We start from the raw sequence: 24782 nt of genomic DNA, 5'->3' as shown, positions 1-24782 counted from the left end.
AGGGACTTAGTATGTGTATATAATTATATATAGTGTAAAGCCCCTCCCCTTCTGCCTATACACCCCCCCGTGCCTCACGGGCTCCTCAGTTTTTATGCTTTGTGCGAAGGAGGCTGACATCCACGCATAGCTCCACATCTTGGTCAGCAGCAGCTGCTGACTAGGTCGGATGGAAGAAAAGAGGGCCATAACAGGGCCCCCGGCATGCTCCCTTCTCACCCCACTCTGGTCGGCGGTGTTGTTAAGGTTGAGGTACCCATTGCGGGTACACAGGCAGGAGCCACATGCTGTTTTCCTTCCCCATCCCTTAATGGGCTCTGGGTGAAGTGGGATCCTAATCGGTCTCCAGGCACTGAGACCGTGCTCCCTCCGCAGCCCCTGGGGAATCTGCTGGACAGGAGCCGGGTATCGTCAGGGACAAGGCCCTGCTACTGTGAGGTACTCTGTGTCCCCCTGGGGGACCGCGCATGGAGCGCTTGTGCCATACACACTGCAGCACTGCTGGGTGTGTTAGTGCGCCGGGGACTACCGCGCTGGCCGCGCTTATTTGCCGGCCGCGCTTATAACTTTAGTCCCCGGCTTTTGCGGCCTAGTATCGCATATTCCCGCCCCCAGGCCTGCCAGTCAGGGGAAGGGCGGGACGCTGCACAGGACGTCAGCGCTGAGGGCTGGAGCATACTCTGTATCCTCCTCCCCCCTCACTCAGCACAGTGGGGCATCAGATTCCCGCACTTTCTAGGGCACGCCCACGGCCCCCTCCTCCCCACAGAACGCCGGCAGCCATTCCTGTCAGCACTTCTGACACTGGAGAGGAGAGACAACACGGCTCTGGGAGGCCCAGGCAGGGATTCTGGTGATCACACAACCGCTTTGAGCGGTCGGTAAGCAGCACCTGGGTGCTGGCCCCACTGAGTGCCGAAGTGTACATATATATATATATGCTTATATGCTATACATTTACACTGTACGGTCGCACTGTTGATTTTTGGCTATATACCCTCCTGGATTGTACTCAGACGAGACAACAGCATGTCGTCCGCAAAAAGCAAGGGTGCCAAAGCACAGGCTTACTTTGCAACCTGTACCTCATGTGCGGCTATACTACCGGCAGGTTCCACCGATCCTCATTGTGTGCAATGCTCGGCCCCTGTGGCACTTACTCAGCCGGAGCCTCTGCTACTGGTGGCCCAGGTGGAACCACCTGCTACCACTGTCCAGGTGACAGGGACGGAGTTTGCAGTATTTGCTGACAAACTGTCTGAGAGTATGGATAAATGGTCTGCTAAGATACTAGGAGGACTCTCTGGATGATGAAGCGGAGGTAGCTGATCAGGATTCTGATCCTGATGCCGCTCTCAACCTAGATACACTTGAAGGTGACGCCATAGTGAATGACCTTATAGCGACCATCAATCAGGTGTTGGATTTTTCTCCACCAGCTCCTCCAGTGGAGGAGTCAGCTTCTCAGCAGGAGAAATTCCATTTCAGGTTTCCCAAGCGTACATTGAGTATGTTTCTGGATCACTCTGACTTCAGAGAGGCAATCCAGAAACACCATGCTTGTCCAGATAAGCGTTTTTCCAAGCGCCTTAAGGATACACGTTATCCCTTCCCCCCTGACGTTGTCAAGGGCTGGGCTCAGTGTCCCAAGGTGGATCCTCCAGTCTCCAGACTGGCGGCTAGATCCATAGTTGCAGTGGAAGATGGGGCTTCACTCAAAGATGCCACTGACAGACAGATGGAGCTCTGGTTGAAATCCATCTATGAAGCTATCGGCGCGTCTTTTGCTCCAGCATTCGCAGCCGTATGGGCACTCCAAGCTATCTCAGCTTGTCATGCGCAGATTAATGCAGTCACACGTACGTCTGCTCCGCAAGTGGTGTCCTTAACCTCTCAGGCGTCGGCGTTTGCGTCCTACGCCATTAATGCAGTCCTGGACTCTGCGAGCCGTACGGCGGTAGCATCCGCCAATTCGGTGGCAGTCCGCAGGGCCATGTGGCTACGTGAATGGAAGGCAGACTCTGCATCCAAAAAGTTCTTAACCGGTTTGCCATTTTCTGGCGACCGTCTGTTTGGTGAGCGATTGGATGAAATCATTAAACAATCCAAGGGAAAGGACTCATCCTTACCCCAGTCCAAACCAAACAGACCTCAACCACGGAAGGTACAATCGAGGTTTCGGTCCTTTCGGTCCGCGGGCAGGTCTCAATTCTCCTTGTCCAAAAGGCCTCAGAAGGATCAGAGGAACTCCGATTCATGGCGGTCTAAGTCACGTCCTAAAAAGACCGCCGGGGGAACCGCTCCCAAAGCGGCCTCCTCATGACTTTCGGCCTCCCCAAAGTACCGATTGCTCCAGAGCATCAGCGCTTCCTGCGTTTCGCCATAGGGGACGAACACCTTCAGTTCGTGGCACTGCCTTTCGGCTTGGCGACAGCCCCACGGGTCTTCACCAAGGTCATGGCAACAGTAGTAGCAGTTCTGCACTCTCAGGGACACTCGGTGATCCCTTACTTAGACGATCTGCTTGTCAAGGCACCCTCTCAAATGGCATGCCAACACAGCCTGAGCATCGCTCTAGAGACTCTCCAGAGTTTCGGATGGATCATCAATTTTCCAAAGTCAAATCTGACACCGGCCCAATCACTGACATATCTTGGCATGGAGTTTCATACCCTCTCAGCGATAGTGAAGCTTCCGCTGGACAAACAGCGTTCACTACAGAAAGGGGTACAATCTCTCCTTCAAGGCCAGTCACACCCCTTGCGGCGCCTCATGCACTTCCTAGGGAAGATGGTAGCAGCAATGGAGGCAGTTCCTTTTGCGCAGTTTCATCTGCGTCCACTTCAATGGGACATTCTCCGCAAATGGGACAGGAAGTCGACGTCCCTCGACAGGAACGTCTCCCTGTCTCGGGCAGCCAAGGCTTCCCTTCAGTGGTGGCTTCTTCCCACTTCTCTGTCGAAGGGGAAATCCTTCCTGCCCCCATCCTGGGCTGTGGTCATGACGGACGCGAGCCTGTCAGGGTGGGGAGCGGTCTTTCTCCACCACAGAGCTCAGGGTACTTGGACTCAGCCAGAGTCCTCCCTTCAGATCAATGTTCTGGAGATCAGGGCAGTGTATCTTGCCCTAAAAGCGTTCCAGCAGTGGCTGGAAGGCAAGCAGATCCGAATTCAGTCGGACAACTCCACAGCGGTGGCATACATCAACCACCAAGGCGGAACACGCAGTCGGCAAGCCTTCCAGGAAGTCCGGCGGATTCTGCTATGGGTGGAAGCCACAGCCTCCACCATATCCGCAGTTCACATCCCGGGCGTAGAAAACTGGGAAGCAGACTTTCTCAGTCGCCAGGGCATGGACGCAGGGGAATGGTCCCTTCACCCGGACGTGTTTCAGGAGATCTGTTGCCGCTGGGGGATGCCGGACGTCGACCTAATGGCGTCCCGGCACAACCACAAGGTCCCGACATTCATGGCACGGTCTCAAGATCACAGAGCTCTGGCGGCAGACGCTTTAGTTCAGGATTGGTCGCAGTTTCAACTCCCTTATGTGTTTCCTCCTCTGGCACTGTTGCCCAGAGTGTTACGCAAGATCAGGTCCGACTGCCGCCGCGCCATCCTCGTCGCTCCAGACTGGCCGAGGAGGTCGTGGTACCCGGATCTGTGGCATCTCACGGTGGGCCAACCGTGGGCACTACCAGACCGACCAGACTTGCTGTCTCAAGGGCTGTTTTTCCATCTGAATTCTGCGGCCCTCAACCTGACTGTGTGGCCATTGAGTCCTGGATCCTAGCGTCGTCAGGGTTATCTCAAGACGTCATTGCCACTATGAGACAGGCCAGGAAACCAACGTCCGCCAAGATCTACAACAGGACTTGGAGGATATTCTTATCTTGGTGCTCTGCTCAGGGTTTTTCTCCCTGGCCATTTGCCTTGCCCACTTTCCTTTCCTTCCTTCAATCCGGATTGGAAAAAGGTTTGTCGCTCGGCTCCCTTAAGGGACAAGTCTCGGCGCTCTCTGTGTTCTTTCAGAAGCGCCTAGCCAGACTTCCACAGGTCCGCACGTTCCTGCAGGGGGTTTGTCACATCGTCCCTCCTTACAAGCGGCCGTTAGAACCCTGGGATCTGAACAGGGTGCTGATGGCTCTTCAGAAACCACCTTTCGAGCCAATGAGGGATATTTCTCTTTCACGCCTTTCGCAGAAAGTGGCCTTCCTAGTAGCAGTCACATCACTTCGGAGAGTGTCTGAGCTAGCTGCACTGTCATGCAAAGCCCCTTTCCTGGTGTTTCACCAGGACAAGGTGGTTCTGCGGCCGGTTCCGGAATTTCTCCCTAAGGTGGTATCCCCCTTTCATCTCAATCAGGATATCTCCTTACCCTCTTTTTGTCCTCATCCAGTTCACCAATGTGAAAAGGATTTGCACTTGTTAGATCTGGTGAGAGCACTCAGACTCTACATTTCTCGTACGGCGCCCCTGCGCCGCTCGGATGCACTCTTTGTCCTTGTCGCTGGCCAGCGTAAAGGGTCACAGGCTTCCAGATCAACCCTGGCTCGGTGGATCAAGGAACCTATTCTCGAAGCCTACCGATCTTCTGGGCTTCCGGTTCCCTCAGGGCTAAGGGCCCATTCTACCAGAGCCGTGGGTGCGTCCTGGGCCTTGCGGCACCAGGCTACGGCTCAGCAGGTGTGTCAGGCAGCTACCTGGTCGAGCCTGCACACTTTCACGAAACACTATCAGGTGCATACCTATGCTTCGGCAGATGCCAGCCTAGGTAGACAAGTCCTTCAGTCGGCGGTTGCCCACCTGTAGGAAGGGGCCGTTTTACGGCTCTATTTCGAGGTTTTACTTTATCCACCCAGGGACTGCTTTTGGACGTCCCAATTGTCTGGGTCTCCCAATGGAACGACAAAGAAGGGAATTTTGTTTACTTACCGTAAATTCCTTTTCTTCTAGCTCCAATTAGGAGACCCAGCACCCGCCCCTGTTCCCTTCGGGCTGTTGTTCTTTGTGTACACATGTTGTTCATGTTCAATGGGTTCAGTTCTCCGAAATTTCTTCGGATTGATTTACTTTAAACCAATTTATAACTTTTCCTCCTTCTTGCTTTTGCACCAAAACTGATGAGCCCGTAGCAGTACGGGGGGTGTATAGGCAGAGGGGGAGGGGCCTTACACTTTTAAGTGTAATACTTTGTGTGGCCTCCGGAGGCAGAAGCTATACACCCAATTGTCTAGGTCTCCCAATTGGAGCTAGAAGAAAAGGAATTTACGGTAAGTAAACAAAATTCCCTTCTTTCTAAGTAAATGTTTCTAAGGGTGCTATTGACATGAATTTCTCACCAGATGTCAGTAACAAGCTATCCTATCCACACATGCAAAGATATATCAAACCATAGATGCCCATAAATGTAATAATTTGTAATAATAACAGTATTGAATAACTTGAGAGAGAGTGGTATGGAAAGTCATTGACACCAGCTGAAATCTATCAGTAATTAGAAAGCAATGCTGCCACTTAGTGAAGAGTAATATTAGCTGATGGCCTAAAAACGGTATCTCATTACCAAGGTGCAACACAAGAAACATCTCATGATGGGTAAAACCAGTGAGCTGTCTCAAGACCTTCACAACATTATTGTTGCAAAACACTGATGGCACTGGATACAGAAGAATTTCCAAACTACTGAGGGTTCCAGTGAGCGTTGTTGGGGACATACTCTGTAAGTGGAAATAACACAATTTCACCACAAACCATTCAAGACCAGGTGCTCCCCGCTAGATTTCAGACAGAGGAGTGAAAAGAATGATCAGAAGAGTTGTCTGAGAGCCAAGAAACATCTGTGGAAAACTACAGAAAGACCTGAAATCAGCAGGTACAATTGTTTTAAAAGAAAACCGCAAGTAATGCACTCCCCCTCTATGGCCTGTATGCATGCTCCTGTATGCACACTCACCACTCAGGACTCTGTTGCCTAACAGAAAGCAGGTTCAGGCATGTTTAACGTTTACTCAACGACATTTAGACAAGTCTGTGAAATACTGGGAGATTATAATCTGATCAGATGAGAAAAAAAATTAAACTCTTTGGAGGCCATAATACACACCATGTTTGGAGGCCAAAACACAAATCACTCCAAAAACACCAACAACTGTTAAGTGTGGAGGTGGGAACATCATGGTGTGGGGCTTTTTTTAGCATACAGTACAGGCAAAGTCCATATATTGAAGGAAGGATGAATGGACAAACGTACCGACACATTCTTGATAAGAATCTGCTGCTGTCTACCAGGATGATGAAGATGAAACGAGGGAGGACATTTCAGCAAGAGAATGACCCCAAACACACAGCCAGAGAAAGAAAATAAATCTGCTAGAATGGCCGAGCCGATCACCGGAGCTGAATCCAATAGAAAATGTATGGAAGGAACAAAGCTCAGAGTTCATAGAAGGAGCCGGGACCTACAGGATGTGAAGAGTGTGTGTGTGTGGAAGAATGGGCCAAAATCACACCTGACCGATGCATGACACGAGAGATGTATTAAATCTGTCATCACCAACAAAGGCTTTTGTATGAAGTATTTAGTTAATTTTCAGTAATGTGTTCAATACTTTTTGCCTTTGTCATTTCTCATTATTACACATCACTTAATCTATGGACATCTATGGTTTGATTTCTTTGCCTGTGTGGATTGGATGGGTTGTTACCGACATCAGGTGATAAATTCATGTCAATAACACCTTTAAAAAAATATATATATTTATTTAGAAAATTTACATCTGCAGTGTTATCACTTACGAGTGATTAGTATAAAACGGGCGCGTGGAAGAGAGTCCGTGTGTCTTTGTACCTGGTATTTCATGGTCTGCTCAGCTTGTAAAATGCTCCGCTGAGGGCACTGTGACCCTCCAGATTTATAACTGAAGTATCTTCAGGGCAATGTAAGAACAACGTACAATTCAAGGGAATGGTCCTGGTATATATTTATTATATTTTTATTATATTTTTATATGTACAGTACAGACCAAAAGTTTGGACACCTCTTTCAAACAGTTTTCTTTATTTTCAGGACTCTGAAAATTGTAGATTCACATTGAAGGCATCAAAAACTATGAAATAACACATGTGGAATGAAATACTTAAAAGTGTGAAGAAACTGAAAATATGTCTTATATTCTAGGTTCTTCAGAGTAGCCGCCTTTTGCTTTGATTACTGCTTTGCACACTCTTGGCATTCTCTTGATGAGCTTCTAGAGGTAGTCACCAGAAATGGTTTTCACTTCACAGGTGTGCCCTGTCAGGTTTAATAAGTGGGATTTCTTGCCTTATAAATGGGGTTGTGTTGCGCAGAAGTCTGGTGGATACACAGCTGATAGTCCTACTGAATAGACTGTTAGCTGCTTTTTTCTTGCCATAATACAAATTGTAAGTAAAGAAAAACGAGCGGCCATCATTACTTTAAGAAATGAAGGTCAGTCAGTCCGAACAATTGGGAAAACTTTGAAAGTGCCCCCAAGTGCAGTGGCAAAAACCATCAAACGCTACAAAGAAACTGGCTCACATGAGCACCGCCCCAGGAAAAGAAGACCAAGAGTCACCTCTGCTGCGGAGGATAAGTTTATCCAAGTCACCATCCTCAGAAATCGCAGGTTAACAGCAGCTCAGATTAGAGACCAGGTCAATGCCACACAGAGTTCTAGCAGCAGACACATCTCTAGAACAACTGTTAAGAGGAGACTTTGTGCAGCAGCCTTCATGGTAAAATAGCTGCTAGGAAACCACTGCTAAGGACAGGCAACAAGCAGAAGAGACTTGTTTGGGATAAAGAACACAAGGAATGGACATTAGACCAGTGGAAATCTGTGCTTTGGTCTGATGAGTCCAAATTTGAGAGATTTTTGGATCCAACCACCGGGTCTTTGTAGAAGAGGTGAACGGATGGACTCTACATGGCTGGTTCCCACCGTGAAGCATGGAGGAGGAGGTGTGATGGTCTGGGGGTGCATTGCGGGTGACACTGTTGGGGATTTATTCAAAATTGAAGGCATACAGAACCAGCTTGGCTACCACAGCATCTTGCAGCGGCGTGCTATTCAATCCGGTTTGCGTTTAGTTGGACCATCATTTATTTTTCATCAGGACAATGACCCCAAACCCACCTCCAGGCTGTGTTAGGGCTATGTGACTAAGAAGGAGAGTGATGGGGTGCTACGCCAGATGACCTGGCCTCCACAGTCACCAGACCTGAACCCAATCGAGATGGTTTGGGGTGAGCTGGACCGCAGAGTGAAGGCAAAAGGGCCAACAAGTGCTAAGCATCTCTGGGAACTCCTTCAAGACTGTTGGAAACCATTTCCGGTGACTACCTCTTGAAGCTCATCAAGAGAGTGCCAAGAGTGTGCAAAGCAGTAATCAAAGCAAAAGGTGGCTACTTTGAAGAACCTAGAATATAACTTTTTTTTAAGTATTTCATTCCACATGTTTTAATTCATAGTTTTGATGCCTTCAATGTGAATTTACAATTTTCAGAGTCATGAAAATAAAGAAAACTTTGAATGAGGTGTGTCCAAACTTTTGGTCAGTACTGTATATAAAGATGTATTATATTTTATTATTTATATAATTATATTTATATAAGTTTATTTTTACAATATATTTATATGATTTTTTTTTTATATTTATAATATATTATTATTTTTATCTACTATATTATATTTTATTATATTTACATAGTTTTTATTTTTATATAATATATATATTTTATTTTATTTTTTTTGCTGCCTCTTTATCAAAATATAAAATTAATCCAGTACAATAAATGTTATAACAAGGGGGGAAAAAACAAGCTAAAATAATAGCAACCTCCCTTTTTAAAAAAAAACAAAACAAAAAACAAAATATAACAACAATAAATAAGCAATTAAATGTGTACCCTTTAAGTAGTATAAAAAATCATGGCTTTTGGGGAAAAGGCAGGAAAAAAGCGGCAAAACTTAATGGGAACCTCTCAGGCAATGAGACGCCCATGGGACTAGAGACCTATGCTATTTACATAGGACATATGAAAGTAATAAAACGTTATTGTATTACTTTCATATTACACAATATAACACAGGGATGGGTAGGAAGGGGTTAATAGCTCACACAGCCTCCTGCTTCTAGGTCAGAACGCTTGTTTGACCGGACAGGTTCCCTTTAAATATCCCGTGGCAGGTAAGGAGTTGAAGTATTTCCATCTTCAAGATGCTATCACAGTCTGTAGTAGGTGTAATAATAATATTAGCCAATACCTCTATTTAGAAATGTAATATAGTTCTCCTGATTAGCTATGTGGCTCGCCTCATTTGCAGGGCATTGCAGTATCTTAGGTATCCATCCACAATTGTCACCATATGAGTGGTCGTAACCATGGATATCTAAGCTTCTGCAATGCCCTGCACATGAGGTAAGAGGCTTGGCTATAGGTCCACCATTGCCCTGCAGGTGAGGTAAGAGACATAGCTATAGGTTAGGTCCCCCATTGCCCTGCAGTTGAGGTAAGAGACATGGCTATAGGTCCTTCATTGCCCTGCAGGTGAGGTGAGAGACATGGCTATAGGTCCTGCAATGCTCTGCAGGTGAGGTAAGAAACATGGCTATAGGTCCTGCAGGTGAGGTAAGAGACATGGCTATAGGTCCTGCAATTCCCAGCAGGTGAGGTAAGAGACATGGCTATAGGTCCTGCAATTCCCAGCAGGTGAGGTAAGAGACATGGCTATAGATCCTGCAATGCTCTGCAGGTGAGGTAAGAGACATGGCTATAGATCCTGCAATGCTCTGCAGGTGAGGTAAGAGACATGGCTATAGGTCCTGCAATGCTCTGCACATGAGCCTCCATCTTCAGTTTGCCCTTGTAGGATACAGTCAGTGAGCGCGCAGATGAAGTGCTTGGAAGTTAAACGTGGTCTTTGAGGCTGAGACATATGTAAGTAAGAAATGTGACAGTAGATGGAGAGCAGACTCGTTCCTCCATGGTGTAATCCTCCCGGAGCTGAGCAAGGCAGAACATGTTCATAAAGCAGCTATGACACCACCGGAACATCACGCTCATCAGGGTCATCTGTGGGATATGGATAACCCCGTCAGTGCATCACAGGAGGTGTGCAGCGCATTGGGGGTCACCTTTCACTATATGGCGCTACAATGACTGATGGCGATAGATAGAGGGATAGATAGATAGAGGGATAGATAGAGGGATAGATATATATATATATTAAAAACGGGACAGCAGAGTGAATTCTTGGCATTATCATTGAAAGATCCCTAGGGGTCTTTATTTAGGAGACTGGTATTTATTGAATTACTGGGTTGTCCTAATATATGGGCGCCGAGCAGACCCCAATAACTCAGTCTACGACATGCGCCACTTGTCAGCTGCCGTCAAACAGTGCAGTGTCCAAAAGTTAGATCCAGCCACAAAAAAATCCCTCATTCCACCACAAGCTGAGTTTAAAGGGGTTATCCATCTTTTTAGAGACTTCTTCCTTCATAACTGCATATATTGTTATACTCACTTCTGCCAGGGGAGGAATTCAGAACGAGCTCTACAGCTCTGGGAGGCCCAGGCAGGGAATCTGGTGGTCACACAACCGCTTTGGGCGGTCGGTAAGCCGCACCGGTTACTAGGTGCTGGCCCCCTCGGGTGCCGAAGTGTGTGTGTGTGTGTATGTATATATGTATATATGTATATATGTATATATATATATATATATATATATATATATATATATATATATATATGTATATATATATATATGTATATATGTATATATGTATATATGTATATATGTATATATGTATATATATATATGTATATGTATGTATGTATATATATAATGTGTGTATATATATATAAAGACTGAACAAGTTGCCCATGGCTTCAACTTATTCCCACACAGCCCACCTTTCTGCAAATGCCCTCTCAGTGTCCCTGAACCTTGTTAACAGGCCACACGTCTCCTGGCAAGTCAGAATGGGCTCTCAAGTGGTAGCAAGAAGGCTCAATCAGCATTTACCTGCTCCACCTCTCACCTGCTACACTTGCAGGGCGTATTGGGAAGGGTTAAAAAACACCTCTCACCCAATAGACCAGATGACTAAAACAGGAAGGACCAGGTGTGATAGTCCTCTCACCTGCTAGACCACCTCCATGTAAGTGGGAAGGCCACAATTCCTCTAACCCACTTCGACCTGATGTGCAGTTGGCTACTCCATGCTGGTCCTTTAACAGAGCTGACAATTAACAGAGCTGACTTCTCACAGAGGGCAGAAAATCGCGCAGCTGTTCACTTGACCCCTCCCAAAAGAATGTCAGCACACAGTTTGTTTAGCAAGAGTGTTATCTCGTCCGGATTCAGTTTCCAAAACACAATCCTAATACCCACTGGTATAATACACAATCCCAGCAGAAAATTGAGACTACTTATATACCTTCACAGTACTAATATTCTACTTTACTATAAAACCTTCATCCCCATTTTGAGGGGAAGAAACACACAATATCTCACTATAAGGACAGATCCCATGACCACTTGTCCTACTCATTCATTGATTCTAGAAACATATGTAACAATACACCTTCCAAGGATCAGTTAACCTCACATGCAAATAAAATTATCTAAACCGCTCTTGACACTGATGGGAAAAAATACATATGTCAGGTATCCACTCAAATACTCTATATGGCTATGCCCTGTGACATTTCACAACCGGAACATCTTTTCACAGTCCACAGTATGACCTATAACCATTAAACTTATACATACATATTATTTCACCAAGTCTCTTATCTCAATTTCTCATCACTTTGTTATTCAAAAACTTCTCATCAATATACAACAACCTATTGCCTGCCTACTTTATCTAGGCATTAGTATGGAACCACTTATGAACACATATCCCTAGACCAGAGTATTTCCCATCAAAGATGCAAAGATGACCAAAGCAAAACACAAAACACAGCAACACAGCAAATGCAATTATACAGAGACTGTCCCAAATTCCGTGCTATGCAATCTATGCAATCAGTTAATAGACGGACAACAGATTATCTTATTACTCTATATTTCAACTCTCATTCAGACATGCATGAAAAAAACAATACTCACTGGTGATGCCAGAGTTCTTGAACCGTGTGTACAGCCTTACCCAGAATATTCGGGAAATCAGAGAGAGTGAAATGAAGTGTAAGAATAAAGCTTCTCACCTTGCTGCAGCTGAAATTTCACTGTCTCCAGAGTCCCCAAAACTTCTTCCGAATAGGCTGGTTAGCCACGGCCCCACGTTGGGCGCCAAACTGTTGTAGCTGTTCTGTTTTGTCACAAGTCAGCTTATGGGATCACCAGTGAGGTCTTCTCAATTTGGCCTCTTCAGACCTAATCAAGATCGAGCGCTCGGAGAAAAAGACCAGCATCCATGTGGGCATGATCAATTTTCTGTTTATTTAACCAAAGTACACTTTATTTATACCATTTACAGATCAATGTGATATTGCAAATAAGGCTTCTAAGCTGAACTTTACTAGTTGCTCATATGACCTTTAAGTTTTAGCAAAGCAAAAATGTAGAGTCATGCATATGAGATAAGAAGAAGATAAGAAGAACATTTAGAGACAAAATAATCCTTGAGCCTGTCTCTTATTCCGAAGGCTCCATAATGACTATGAACTACCACCAGATATACTTACTAATAACAATAAAATATCTTTAATGAAGGTATATAGAAACTATTAACCCTTCTATATCAATACATACATATATATGTATACATACATTTGTATTTGTATACATTTTCTCTGTTCGGCCGCATTATTTGCCTTTGGCTATATACCCTCACTGATTACTCTAAGAGGAGACAACAGCATGTCGTCCGCAAAGAGCAAGGGTGCCAAGGCACAGGCTTATTTTGCAACCTGTACCTCTTGTGCGGCTATGTTACCTGCAGGTTCCACCTACCCTCATTGTGTGCAATGCTCGGCCCCTGTGGCACTCACTCAGCCGGAGCCTCAGGCACTGGTGGGACCCTCGGCTCAGGTAGAACCACCGGCTTCCACTGTCCAGGTGGCAGGGACAGAGTTTGCAGTTTTGGCTGAGAAACTCTCTGAGTCGCTTTCACAATCCATGGCTCAGTCTATGGACAGATGGTCTGCTAAGATACTAGAAGCCTTGCAGACCAGACAGGTATCACAGGCCCAGGGCAGTTCATCACCCCCAGGCCCCCCCCCTGGTCGGCGCAGCAAAGTGCTCCTGGGGTGACACCTAGGTCCCACGGGGAGGACTCCGACACGGACCGCAGTCCCAGACCGCCTAAGCGGGCTCGCTGGGAACCTTCCTCGCCTTCATCACGCTGCTCAGGGTCTCAGCATGAGGACTCTCTGGAGGATGATGCGGACGTCGCAGCTCAGGGCTCTGACCCTGACGTTGCTCTCAATCTTGATACACCTGAAGGGGACGCCTTAGTAAATGACCTTATAGCGTCCATCAACCAGGTGCTAGAACTTTCTCCTCCAACTCCACCTATAGAGGAGTCGGCTTCACAGCAGGAGAAACACCAGTTTAGGTTTCCCAAACGTACACGGAGTGCGTTTTTCGACCACTCTAACTTCAGAGATGCGGTCCAGAAGCACCGAGCATTTCCGGACAAGCTCTTTACTAAGCGCCTTAATGACACACGTTACCCCTTCCCCCCCTGACGTAGTTAAGGGTTGGGCTCAGTGTCCCAAGGTGGATCCTCCAGTCTCTAGACTGGCGGCTAGATCCGTAGTATCAGTGGCAGATGGCTCATCGCTCAAGGATGCCACTGACAGGCAAATAGAGCTCCTGATGAAATCCATCTATGAAGCCATAGGCGCGTCTTTTGCTCCGGCATTCGCAGCCGTGTGGGCACTCCAAGCTATCTCAGCTTGTCTGTCTGAGATTAATGCGGTCACACGTACCTCTACTCCGCAGGTTGTGTCTTTGACTTCTCAGGCGTCGGCTTTTTCGTCCTACGCCATGAACGCCGTCCTGGACTCTGCGAGCCGTACAGCGGTAGCATCCGCCAATTCGGTGGCAGTCCGCAGGGCCATGTGGCTACGCGAATGGAAGGCAGACTCTGCTTCCAAGAAGTTCTTAACCGGTTTGCCATTTTCTGGCGACCGTTTGTTTGGCGAGCAATTGGACGAAATTATTAAACAATCCAAGGGAAAGGACTCGTCCTTACCCCAGTCCAAACCAAACAGACCTCAGCAGCGAAAGATACAACCCAGGTTTCGGCCCTCAGCCAGGTCCCGTTCCTCCACGTCCAACAGGTCAGAGAAGGGCCAGAGGAACTCTTCTGCATGGCGGTCTAAGTCACGTCCTAAAAAGACCGCCGGAGGAGCCGCCCCCAAGGCGGCCTCCTCATGACTTTCGGCCTCCCCAAACCGCATCCTCGGTCGGTGGCAGGCTCTCCCGCTTTTGCGACGCCTGGTGGCCACATGTCCAAGACCGATGGGTGAGAGACATTCTGTCTCACGGTTACAGGATAGAGCTCAGTTCTCGTCCTCCGACTCGTTTCTTCAGGACATCTCCGCCCCCCGAGCGAGCCGATGCACTTTTTCAGGCAGTAAACACTCTGAAGGCAGAAGGAGTTGTGATCCCCGTTCCCCTTCAAGAACGTGGTCGCGGTTTTACTCCAACTTGTTCGTGGTGCCAAAAAAGGACGGATCATTCCGTCCCGTTCTGGACCTCAAACTGCTCAACAGACACGTGAAAACCAGACGGTTTCGGATGGAATCTCTCCGCTCTGTCATCGCCTCGATGTCCCAAGGAGACTTCCTAGCATCAATCGACATCAGGGATGCTTATCTCCATGTGCCGATTGCACCAGAGCATCAACGCTTCCTGCGTTTCGCCATCGGGGACGAACACCTTCAGTTCGTGGCACTGCCTTTCGGCCTGGCGACAGCCCCACGGGTCTTCACCAAGGTCATGGCAGCAGTGGTGGCGGTCCTACACTCTCAGGGCCACTCGGTGATCCCTCACTTAGACGATCTTCTAGTCAAGGCACCCTCCCGGGTGGCATGTCAACACAGCCTGACCATTGCTCTGGAGACTCTCCAGAGGTTCGGGTGGATCATCAATTTCCCAAAGTCAAAATTGACACCGACCCAATCACTGACTTACCTCGGGATGGAGTTTCATACTCTCTCAGCGATAGTGAAGCTTCCGCTGGACAAACAGCGTTCGCTGCAGACAGGGGTGCACTCTCTCCTTCGGGCCCAGTCACACCCCTTGAGGCGCCTCATGCACTTCCTAGGGAAGATGGTGGCAGCAATGGAGGCAGTTCCCTTTGCGCAGTTTCATCTGCATCCACTTCAATGGGACATTCTTCGCAAATGGGACAAGAGGTCGACGTCCCTAGACAGGAACGTCTCTCTTTCACCGGCAGCCAAAACCTCTCTTCAGTGGTGGCTTCTTCCCACGTCTTTGTCGAAGGGAAAATCCTTCCTGCCCCCATCCTGGGCTGTGGTCACGACGGACGCGAGTCTGTCAGGGTGGGGAGCGGTCTTCCTCCACCACAGGGCTCAGGGAACCTGGACTCCGACAGAGTCCTCCCTTCAGATCAATGTTCTGGAGATAAGGGCAGTGTATCTAGCCCTAAAGGCGTTCCAGCGGTGGCTGGAGGGCAGGCAGATCCGAATACAGTCGGACAACGCCACGGCGGTCGCGTCCATCAACCACCAAGGCGGCACACGCAGTCGTCAAGCCTTCCAAGAAGTTCGGCGGATTCTGCTGTGGGCGGAAGCCACAGCCTCCACCATCTCCGCAGTTCACATCCCGGGCGTAGAAAACTGGGAAGCAGACTTTCTCAGTCGCCAGGGCATGGACGCAGGGGAATGGTCTCTTCACCCGGATATGTTTCAAGAGATCTGTTGCCGCTGGGGAACGCCGGACGTCGACCTCATGGCGTCTCGGCACAACAACAAAGTCCCGGCATTCATGGCACGGTCTCAAGATCACAGAGCTCTGGCGGCGGACGCATTAGTTCAGGATTGGTCGCAGTTTCGACTGCCTTATGTATTTCCTCCTCTGGCACTGCTGCCCAGAGTGTTACGCAAGATCAGGTCCGACTGCCGCCGCGCCATCCTCGTCGCTCCAGACTGGCCGAGGAGGTCGTGGTACCCGGATCTGTGGCACCTCACGGTGGGTCAACCGTGGGCACTCCCAGACCGACCAGACTTGCTGTCTCAAGGGCCTTTTTTCCATCTGAATTCTGCGGCCCTCAACCTGACTGTGTGGCCATTGAGTCCTGGATCCTAGCGTCTTCAGGGTTATCTCAAGATGTCATTGCCACCATGAGACAGGCCAGGAAACCAACGTCCGTCAAGATCTATCACAGGGCTTGGAGGATCTTCTTATCCTGGTGCGCTGATCAGGGTTTTCCCCCCCTGGCCGTTTGCCTTACCCACTTTTCTTTCTTTCCTTCAATCCGGAATGGACAAGGGTTTGTGTCTCGGCTCTCTCAAGGGACAAGTATCGGCGCTTTCCGTGTTTTTTCAAAAGCGTCTAGCCAGGCTTCCGCAGGTCCGCACGTTCCTGCAGGGAGTTTGCCACATAGTCCCACCTTACAAGCGTCCGCTGGAACCCTGGGATCTTAACAGGGTGCTAACTGCTCTTCAGAAACCACCTTTCGAGCCGATGCGGGATGTCTCTCTATCACGCCTTTCGCAGAAGGTGGCCTTCCTAGTGGCAGTCACATCACTTCGGAGAGTGTCTGAGCTAGCAGCGCTGTCATGCAAAGCCCCCTTCCTGGTGTTTCACCAGGATAAGGTGGTTCTGCGTCCGGTCCCGGAATTTCTCCCTAAGGTGGTATCCCCTTTTCATCTCAATCAGGATATCTCCTTACCTTCTTTTTGCCCTCATCCAGTTCACCAATGTGAAAAGGATTTGCACTTGTTAGATCTGGTGAGAGCACTCCGGGTCTAAGTGTCTCGCACGGCGCCCCTGCGCCGTTCTGATGCGCTCTTTGTCCTTGTCGCTGGCCAGCGTAAGGGGTCGCAGGCTTCCAAGTCAACCTTGGCTCGGTGGATCAAGGAACCGATTCTTGAAGCCTACCGTTCTTCTGGGCTTCCGATTCCTTCAGGGCTGAAAGCCCATTCTACCAGAGCCGTAGGTGCATCCTGGGCATTGCGGCACCAGGCTACGGCTCAGCAGGTGTGTCAGGCGGCTACCTGGTCGAGTCTGCACACTTTCACGAAACACTATCAGGTGCATGCCTATGCTTCGGCAGATGCCAGCCTAGGTAGGCGAGTCCTTCAGGCGGCGGTTGCCCACCTGTAAGAGGGGGCCGTTTTCGGCTCTTTTTATCGAGGTATTCTTTTACCCACCCAGGGACTGCTTTTGGACGTCCCAATTGTCTGGGTCTCCCAATGGAGCGACAAAGAAGGGAATTTTGTTTACTTACTGTAAATTCCTTTTCTTCTAGCTCCTATTGGGAGACCCAGCACCCGCCCCTGTTCCCTTCGGGCTGTTGTTCTTTGGTGTACAGATGTTGTTCATGTTGAATTGTTCTTTTGGTTCATGGTTTCAGTTCTCCGAACATCCTTCGGATTGAATTTACCTTAGACCAATTTATAAGTTTCCTCCTTCCTGCTTTGGCACCAAAACTGATGGGCCCGTGATGCACGGGAGGGTGTATAGGCAGAGGGGAGGGGTTACACTTTTTAAAGTGTAATACTTTGTGTGGCCTCCGGAGGCAGAAGCTATACACCCAATTGTCTGGGTCTCCCAATAGGAGCTAGAAGAAAAGGAGTTTACGGTAAGTAAACAAAATTCCCTTCTTTACAATTAAAAATTGTCTACTGCCATGGTTTCCCGAAAGTAAGACCTACCCTGATAATAAGCCCTAGCATGATTTTACAGGGGGTTTTGGCCTATGCTTGAAATATTAGGCCTAGTTACAATCGGGGCCGGCAGTAGAGGGAGTCAAACTGCACAATTTCTCAGGCCCCCCACTTTCTTAGGCACCCCAGGGTTTCTATTCCTAGGCTGATTCTTAAGGACCTTTGGTGACTTCACAGTCAAGTGACCAAAGGTCTCTTAATTACGAGAGTCTAAAAGAACTGGAGACAGGCTGGTGTGCAGGAATGGTATTCGGGGGAAGAGGGCGCAAACTGGGCAATTTTACGGGACCCCATTCTCCTAGGGAGCCCAGTGTTTATAACCCAATATATTTATATATTGTAAGATTGCTTAAGGACCTTTGTGACATCAGTCATGTGATCAAAGGTCTCTTAATTGCAGAAGGCTAAAGCTGAAGGGGAGACAGGCTGGTGTGTGTGTATAATATGCACACATTGCACGCACGCACACACACCTGCCTGTCTCCCCTTCAGCTTTAGCCTCCAGAAATTGAGACCTTTGCTCACATGACCAAGATGTCACAAAGGTCCTTATGTAATCTTACTACATCAGGATATAAATACTGGAGCCAAATGTGGGTTGTTGGTAATGGAAGAAAAAAAATAAGACATCCCCTGAAAATAAGCCTTAGTCCATCTTTTGCAGCAAAAAATAATCTTATTTTGCTGGAACCACGGGATATCCTCCATGTAGCACTGTCTTATTGCAAGCTGCAAAATGTTAACTAAAAAGCCATCAGTGAGCTCATTTTAATAGTTGGGGAGTGTGTAACTCATCTCTTTTTTTCTGAGCTCTTGTCGGTTGAGTTACATAATTAAAAAAACAATAATAAATACTTTTGGGATCACCAAATGCTTGAAAATCTGATGTAACAAAGTATAAAATGAATTAACCCCCTACATTAAATGCTGTAGAAATTAAAAAAAAAAAAAAATTGAAACGCGAGAGATTTTTCCTTTTTAAGGAGAGCAAAGAGCATTACATGAGCGGACCGCTAATCCACACCGTGCAATGTTATAATCCTCCAGTGGTGGCGCTGCATGGATATTCAAAGCCTGATTTCTTACAAATTATTGCTGTGGGAATGGGGGGGCTCAGCTTGTGATCAGTTTATCATGAAGACCCCTTTTGTCAAAAGGAGGTTGTATGAAGCTTACTATTTTTTTTATTTTTGTTTTAATAATAACTATTTTATTTATATAATTTTCATTTTATTATCGATTATAATATGTTAGATTATTATAATAGATTTTTATTATAGATATTTTTATTATGGATTATAATATATATTTTTATTAGATTATTATTAGATTTTTAGTATAGATATTAGATTTTTGATAGATTTTTATTATAGATGTATCATTATTTATAATTACATTTAGATTTTTTTTATATATATATATATATATATATATATATATAAGATTTTTATTTTCATTTTATTATAGATTATAATATATAATAGATTTTTATGATTGTTTATTATAGATTTATTGTATTATATATTATATAATTTTTATTTTTTAGATTTTTATTATATATTATATTATAATTTATTTTCATTTTATTATAGATTATAATATATGTTTACATTTTTATTTTATTATAGATTGATTTTTTTTAATTAGATTTTATATTTTTAGATTTATATATATATATTAATATAGATTTGTATTAATTTATTTTTGTTATATATTTGTATTTATATCATATTATATTATAATTTTATTTTCGTTTTATTATAGATTATAATATATATTTTTATTATAGATTATTCTAGATTATATTTTTTAGATTGATTTTTATTAGATTTTATTATTTTTTTTATTAGATTCATATATTGTGATATAGATTTTTATTTATTTTTATTATTTGTATTATCATGTATTATAATGTTGTTCATTGTTTTATAGATTCTAATAGATTTTTATTATAGATTATATTTGTATTATATGATTTTTTTAGATTCTTATACATATTATGATATAGGGTTTTTTTTAGTGTTACATAATCATATTTTATTTTTTTTACTATATATAATATATATAACACCAACTATCTTATTAAGATGGGGGGAGGGGCGCAACTTAAAGACGTATAATGGGAAGAAAATGCTCAGATCAGAAAAATAATATTTTCACTATTTACTGTAAGCAAATACCATATACACTGGCATATGCCCCTTCATCTTATCCCCATCTGCCATGTGTGTTGCTGTCTCCGCTCCTGAGCCTACTCCACGCACGCAGACCCCGACACAGATGTACAGGTAGGTCCATATGGGCCAAGGGGTTATATAATATATAACCTGTGTGTATTTATGTATGTATAAATGTGTGTGTTTGTGTGTGTTTACTATAAAATATATATATATATCAAAAAAATGTTTGTATTTTTTTATCATAATATATATTTCTATTATTATTATTATTATTATTATTATTATTATTATTATTATTATTATTATTATTATTATTTTATATATATATTTTTTTTTTTTATTATATAGAAAATTCCAAGAGCTGGAGTGCCCCCCAACCCCGGCTGTTAACCCCAAGAAGAAAGAGTCTAAAAGCTGCCCATGTGTGATCCTGTAACCTCGTGCCACCAGCCGCCCAGTTGGCCCGAACAGAGAGATGCCGCAGCAGCCGCTGTCTGGGGAGGGCTTTGACAACTCATGGAAAACCGGGTATTGTTGGTGCACATGAATGGTCCTCTCTTCAGTAGCAGACACCTGGAGGATGCATCCAGTAGACACATCACACCATCCCGCTGGGGGGCTCCTCTGTAGGCCGAACAAACCCCCCCCCCCAACGCCCACCGCCCCTCGTGCATCAGAGCAAGATGCTTCCTTCTACTACAAAGATGCTGTTTGCACACACTCCCTTCATCTGTGCCGACGCTTTATGTTTTTTTATTTTTATATGCTGGGATTTGCATGTAAATATATATTCTGTATATATATTTTATATATATTTTATGTCCTCTTATATTCCGTGAGGGTGCGTGCCGGAGAGACATATATTAGCAGACAGCCACGCTTTCCTCCCGAATGCATCCTCTTCTTTTATTAGTAGCAGAAGACAAGGTACTTCATTCTTTTGCTTCTTCTATAGTATAGTCTCTGCTACAAGATGGCGAGGAATGACACCAAGTCTCCAAGCTGCATACACTACACAACACCCAGCATGGCCGCCAGCTTGCAGACCACTGCATAGGAGACTGAAGACCTCATTAGTGCCCCCCCCCATGTGGGGTCTCCACCCGATGGAGAGATGCTGCTTTGTGCTGGGCCGGATGGTGGTAAAGTCACCCCTCCGCGTGCACCGTTAGCATCGGGTGGGCAGGATTCTGCACCCGTCCCACCTGGCACAATCCGTATCTGCCCCAAATCCTTATTGTTAAAGCTGGGTTCACTTTTGTTGCAAGTTTTATCGTGATTTTTTAAAAAAAAAAAAAAAAAATATATAAAAGCTTTGTAACCAATGGTTATATGGTCTCAATGTCTAACCGTGCCATTCATTATTCTCTGTTATCAGCCATGTGCATTCTCTAATGGGATGACTGGGGGGAAAAGTCTCAAAAAACCAGTACCCCCTCCATGACCACTACTTTGTAGCTTAGATCCCGACTTTTCATGGGTGAATATTAGGTTTGAGGTTAATACGGTGCACATTTTGGGTTTAGTGACCCTTCTATGGGGTATTCTCTGCATTCACAGACTTAAGACCCTCCCCCTCCGAATGGTGGCTGTCATAGAGCAAAGGAGCACTCGGCCGAGAGCGCGTCTCTGCGTATGGTACAGTCGGGTGACATAACAGTAGTCTGTCAGCCACCTAAGGTATAGGGGGCCTTAAATAGGACCCTTAAGCTGAAAAACAAAGCTAGGGGATGTAGTGCTGTACGAGGCCTGCATTCTCAGGATTGCGTAGGGGGTCCCATAGGTTGCACCCCCACTAACTTATGAAATGTCAACCATTACTTGATGAATTTAAGAGAAGGATTCCTGTCCTGTTTAAAAATGGTATCTGATCTGAAGACAGGAGGAGCGGAGCAGATGGATGGACATTTTTGTTGGAAAAGATTTAGCAAAGCTTGCATTTTACTCATTGAAATCTCTTGTTTGGATTCATACAAGTGTGGGCGGCGGCGGTTGCTGGCCGACTCCGGGAGGGCGGGGCGGCGGTTGCTGGCCGACTCCGGGAGGGCGGGGCGGCGGTTGCTGGCCGACTCCGGGAGGGCGGGGCGGCGGTTGCTGGCCGACTCCGGGAGGGCGGGGCGGCGGTTGCTGGCCGACTCCGGGAGGGCGGGGCGGCGGTTGCTGGCCGACTCCGGGAGGGCGGGGCGGCGGTTGCTGGCCGACTCCGGGAGGGCGGGGCGGCGGTTGCTGGCCGACTCCGGGAGGGCGGGGCGGCGGTTGCTGGCCGACTCCGGGGGGGCGGGGCGGCGGTTGCTGGCCGACTCCGGGAGGGGGGGGGGGGGCGGCGGTTGCTGGCCGACTCCGGGAGGGGGGGGGGGCGGGAGGCGGGGCGGCGGTTGCTGGCCGACTCCGGGAGGGGGGGGGGGGCGGGAGGCGGTTGGCGGTTGCTGGCCGACTCCGGGAGGGGGCCGGCGGTTGCTGGCCGACTCCGGGAGGGGGGCGGCCTACTAATGATTAACAGTTTTTTCCCTGTATTATTGTACATGCAGGAAAGGCTGCTAGTCACTAGTAGGAACCACCCACTGGACTAGTGAGTAGGACCCGCCCACCGGACTCATATGCACAAAACAAACACCAGGGACTTAAATGAATAAAATACAAGTGATACTGAATCTTGTCTTATAAAACTATACCCCATTGTACTCCGCTTCTTCTCGATACCCAGCTTTCCACAGATCGGACTACATGTACAATGTGACAAGTTCCCTTTTATATATTTTTTTAAAGGGAAATTATAAACTATATAAGTAATGATTAGTAATCCTTACATTCTTTTTTTTTTTTTTTTTCTTCCTATCCCAGGGATCCTTACTTAAGTCTCTAAATGCGAGCATTAGTTTCGGTATCTTGTCCTGGTCAGTAGCGCTCCCCTGACTCTGGGCTGCTTTATATCCTCGTATTTTAGGTCTCTGATCACATTCATATATAATAGTACACTGGCTCGTGAGACGCTACAGTCCCGTTGTGTGGTGCTTATTACTCGCATTATGTGTCTGTAATGGTATTTTGTTTTCCCATCATCCTTTTTCCCGTTGCGAGGAGCGGCGCACAGACGTGCAGGAACGCCGTCTGGACACTATGGGTGGTCCTATAAGACAATCCCTTTAAACCTAAGGGGCTAATGATAGACCATGGACCTGTAGATACTGATTGCTGTATCCTCCTTACAAAGTGACCTGCAAAATTGTAAAGTAGAACGTGCCGGGACAACGTTGCGACTGAAACCCCCCCCCCCTTCCCCCGCCATTCACGCTCCTGTGTATTTCAGCCATGATCATTTCTATGTATATTGTTTACAAGTCATCCTACGTATAATCGCATACCTTTTTGAACGTTCATTAAAGTGATGATGTTTTAATGATGGCGTCTGTTCCTCTGTAAGCGTCCGTCAATATTCCCGTAGTGCTAGAAGACTCCTACAGATCGTATGGGGTTATTCCCATCTTTGTAGATGGATATAGCAATTTACTACTTCTTAAAATTCAGCTGTTTTTGAGATGTAAACACTTTTGTTTACAGCTTGTTGCCTTGGCGACAGACCAGTAGAACATGGTATTTACAAACACTTTTTTTTTTTTTTATCCAGCTTGTAAGTGCAGCTTCAAAGCTGCACTTATCTTCAGCATAGTGTTTACAAGCTAGAGCGCAGCTGTGGTCTGTCTCCTAGGTAACGAGTTGTAAACAAATGTTTTAACTCAAGAAGTGAAGCATTATCCATCTATGAAGCTGGGAGAAATCCTATTGCTAATGGGGGTAGAAAACGTGGCTGTTTTCTTCCACAGGAGTGGGCTTGGGGGTCTATATTCCGATGCCATAGTGAACCTGTTTCTTCGGAGGACTTTTCCTGTATAAGGCGACCGTCACACATCCTTATTTTGCGGTCTGAGTACAGACAGCAACCATCAGGCTCAATCCTTTCACGGTGCAAATAATGACCACGATGTAACACCAAAATGTAGAACCAATGGCAACCCATTGATTTGAATATTCTGTGTAATACCTACTTCCTCCTCTGGGAGTGCTGTAGGAAAACTCCAGAGGAAAAACGTAATATTCAAAGGGGAAGATCCTCTTTTAAAAGGGGTGTTCAAGGGAATATAGATCTTAAAATGATTAGTGACAAAAAATAAAATATACCCACCTTGCAGGTCTCATTACAGGACTTAGGCCTTGGCCATGACTGACTGGAAATGTGTGCTGCGTACATAATCTGCAAGGGAGCAGGGAGGGAGACATGTTAAAATATTTTATTTTGACTTGCTTCCTTTTAATTACTGGATTTCAGTTTTTTTTTTTTATGCCAATGAGATCCACCTAGTGGCGGTTGCTGGTAGTGCGCTTCACCTAGTGGCGGTTGCTGGTAGTGCGCTCCACCTAGTGGCGGTTGCTGGTAGTGCGCTCCACCTAGTGGCGGTTGCAGGTAGTGCGCTCCACCTAGTGGCGGTTGCTGGTAGTGCGCTCCACCTAGTGGCGGTTGCAGGTAGTGCGCTCCACCTAGTGGCGGTTGCAGGTAGTGCGCTCCACCTAGTGGCGGTTGCAGGTAGTGCGCTCCACCTAGTGGCGGTTGCTGGTAGTGCGCTCCACCTAGTGGCGGTTGCAGGTAGTGCGCTCCACCTAGTGGCGGTTGCTGGTAGTGCGCTCCACCTAGTGGCGGTTGCTGGTAGT

At 46.5% G+C, this 24782-nt stretch overlaps 1 protein-coding gene across 1 annotated transcript in view; it reads left to right on the top strand.

Annotated features, from left to right (window-relative positions):
* Positions 1-22121, top strand: part of RRAS (RAS related) — a 50104-nt gene extending 27983 nt beyond the window's left edge. The window contains exon 6 of the mRNA XM_075329416.1: positions 20427-22121. Coding sequence (XP_075185531.1) covers positions 20427-20514 — 88 coding nt within the window. The 3' untranslated portion in view covers positions 20515-22121. The remainder of the gene's footprint in view (positions 1-20426) is intronic.
* Positions 22122-24782: the final 2661 nt, after the last annotated feature.

The sequence above is a fragment of the Anomaloglossus baeobatrachus genome, chromosome 11 (assembly GCF_048569485.1).
Source record: "Anomaloglossus baeobatrachus isolate aAnoBae1 chromosome 11, aAnoBae1.hap1, whole genome shotgun sequence".
Taxonomy (NCBI): domain Eukaryota; kingdom Metazoa; phylum Chordata; class Amphibia; order Anura; family Aromobatidae; genus Anomaloglossus; species Anomaloglossus baeobatrachus.
This window is presented reverse-complemented; position numbering and strand designations above follow the sequence as displayed.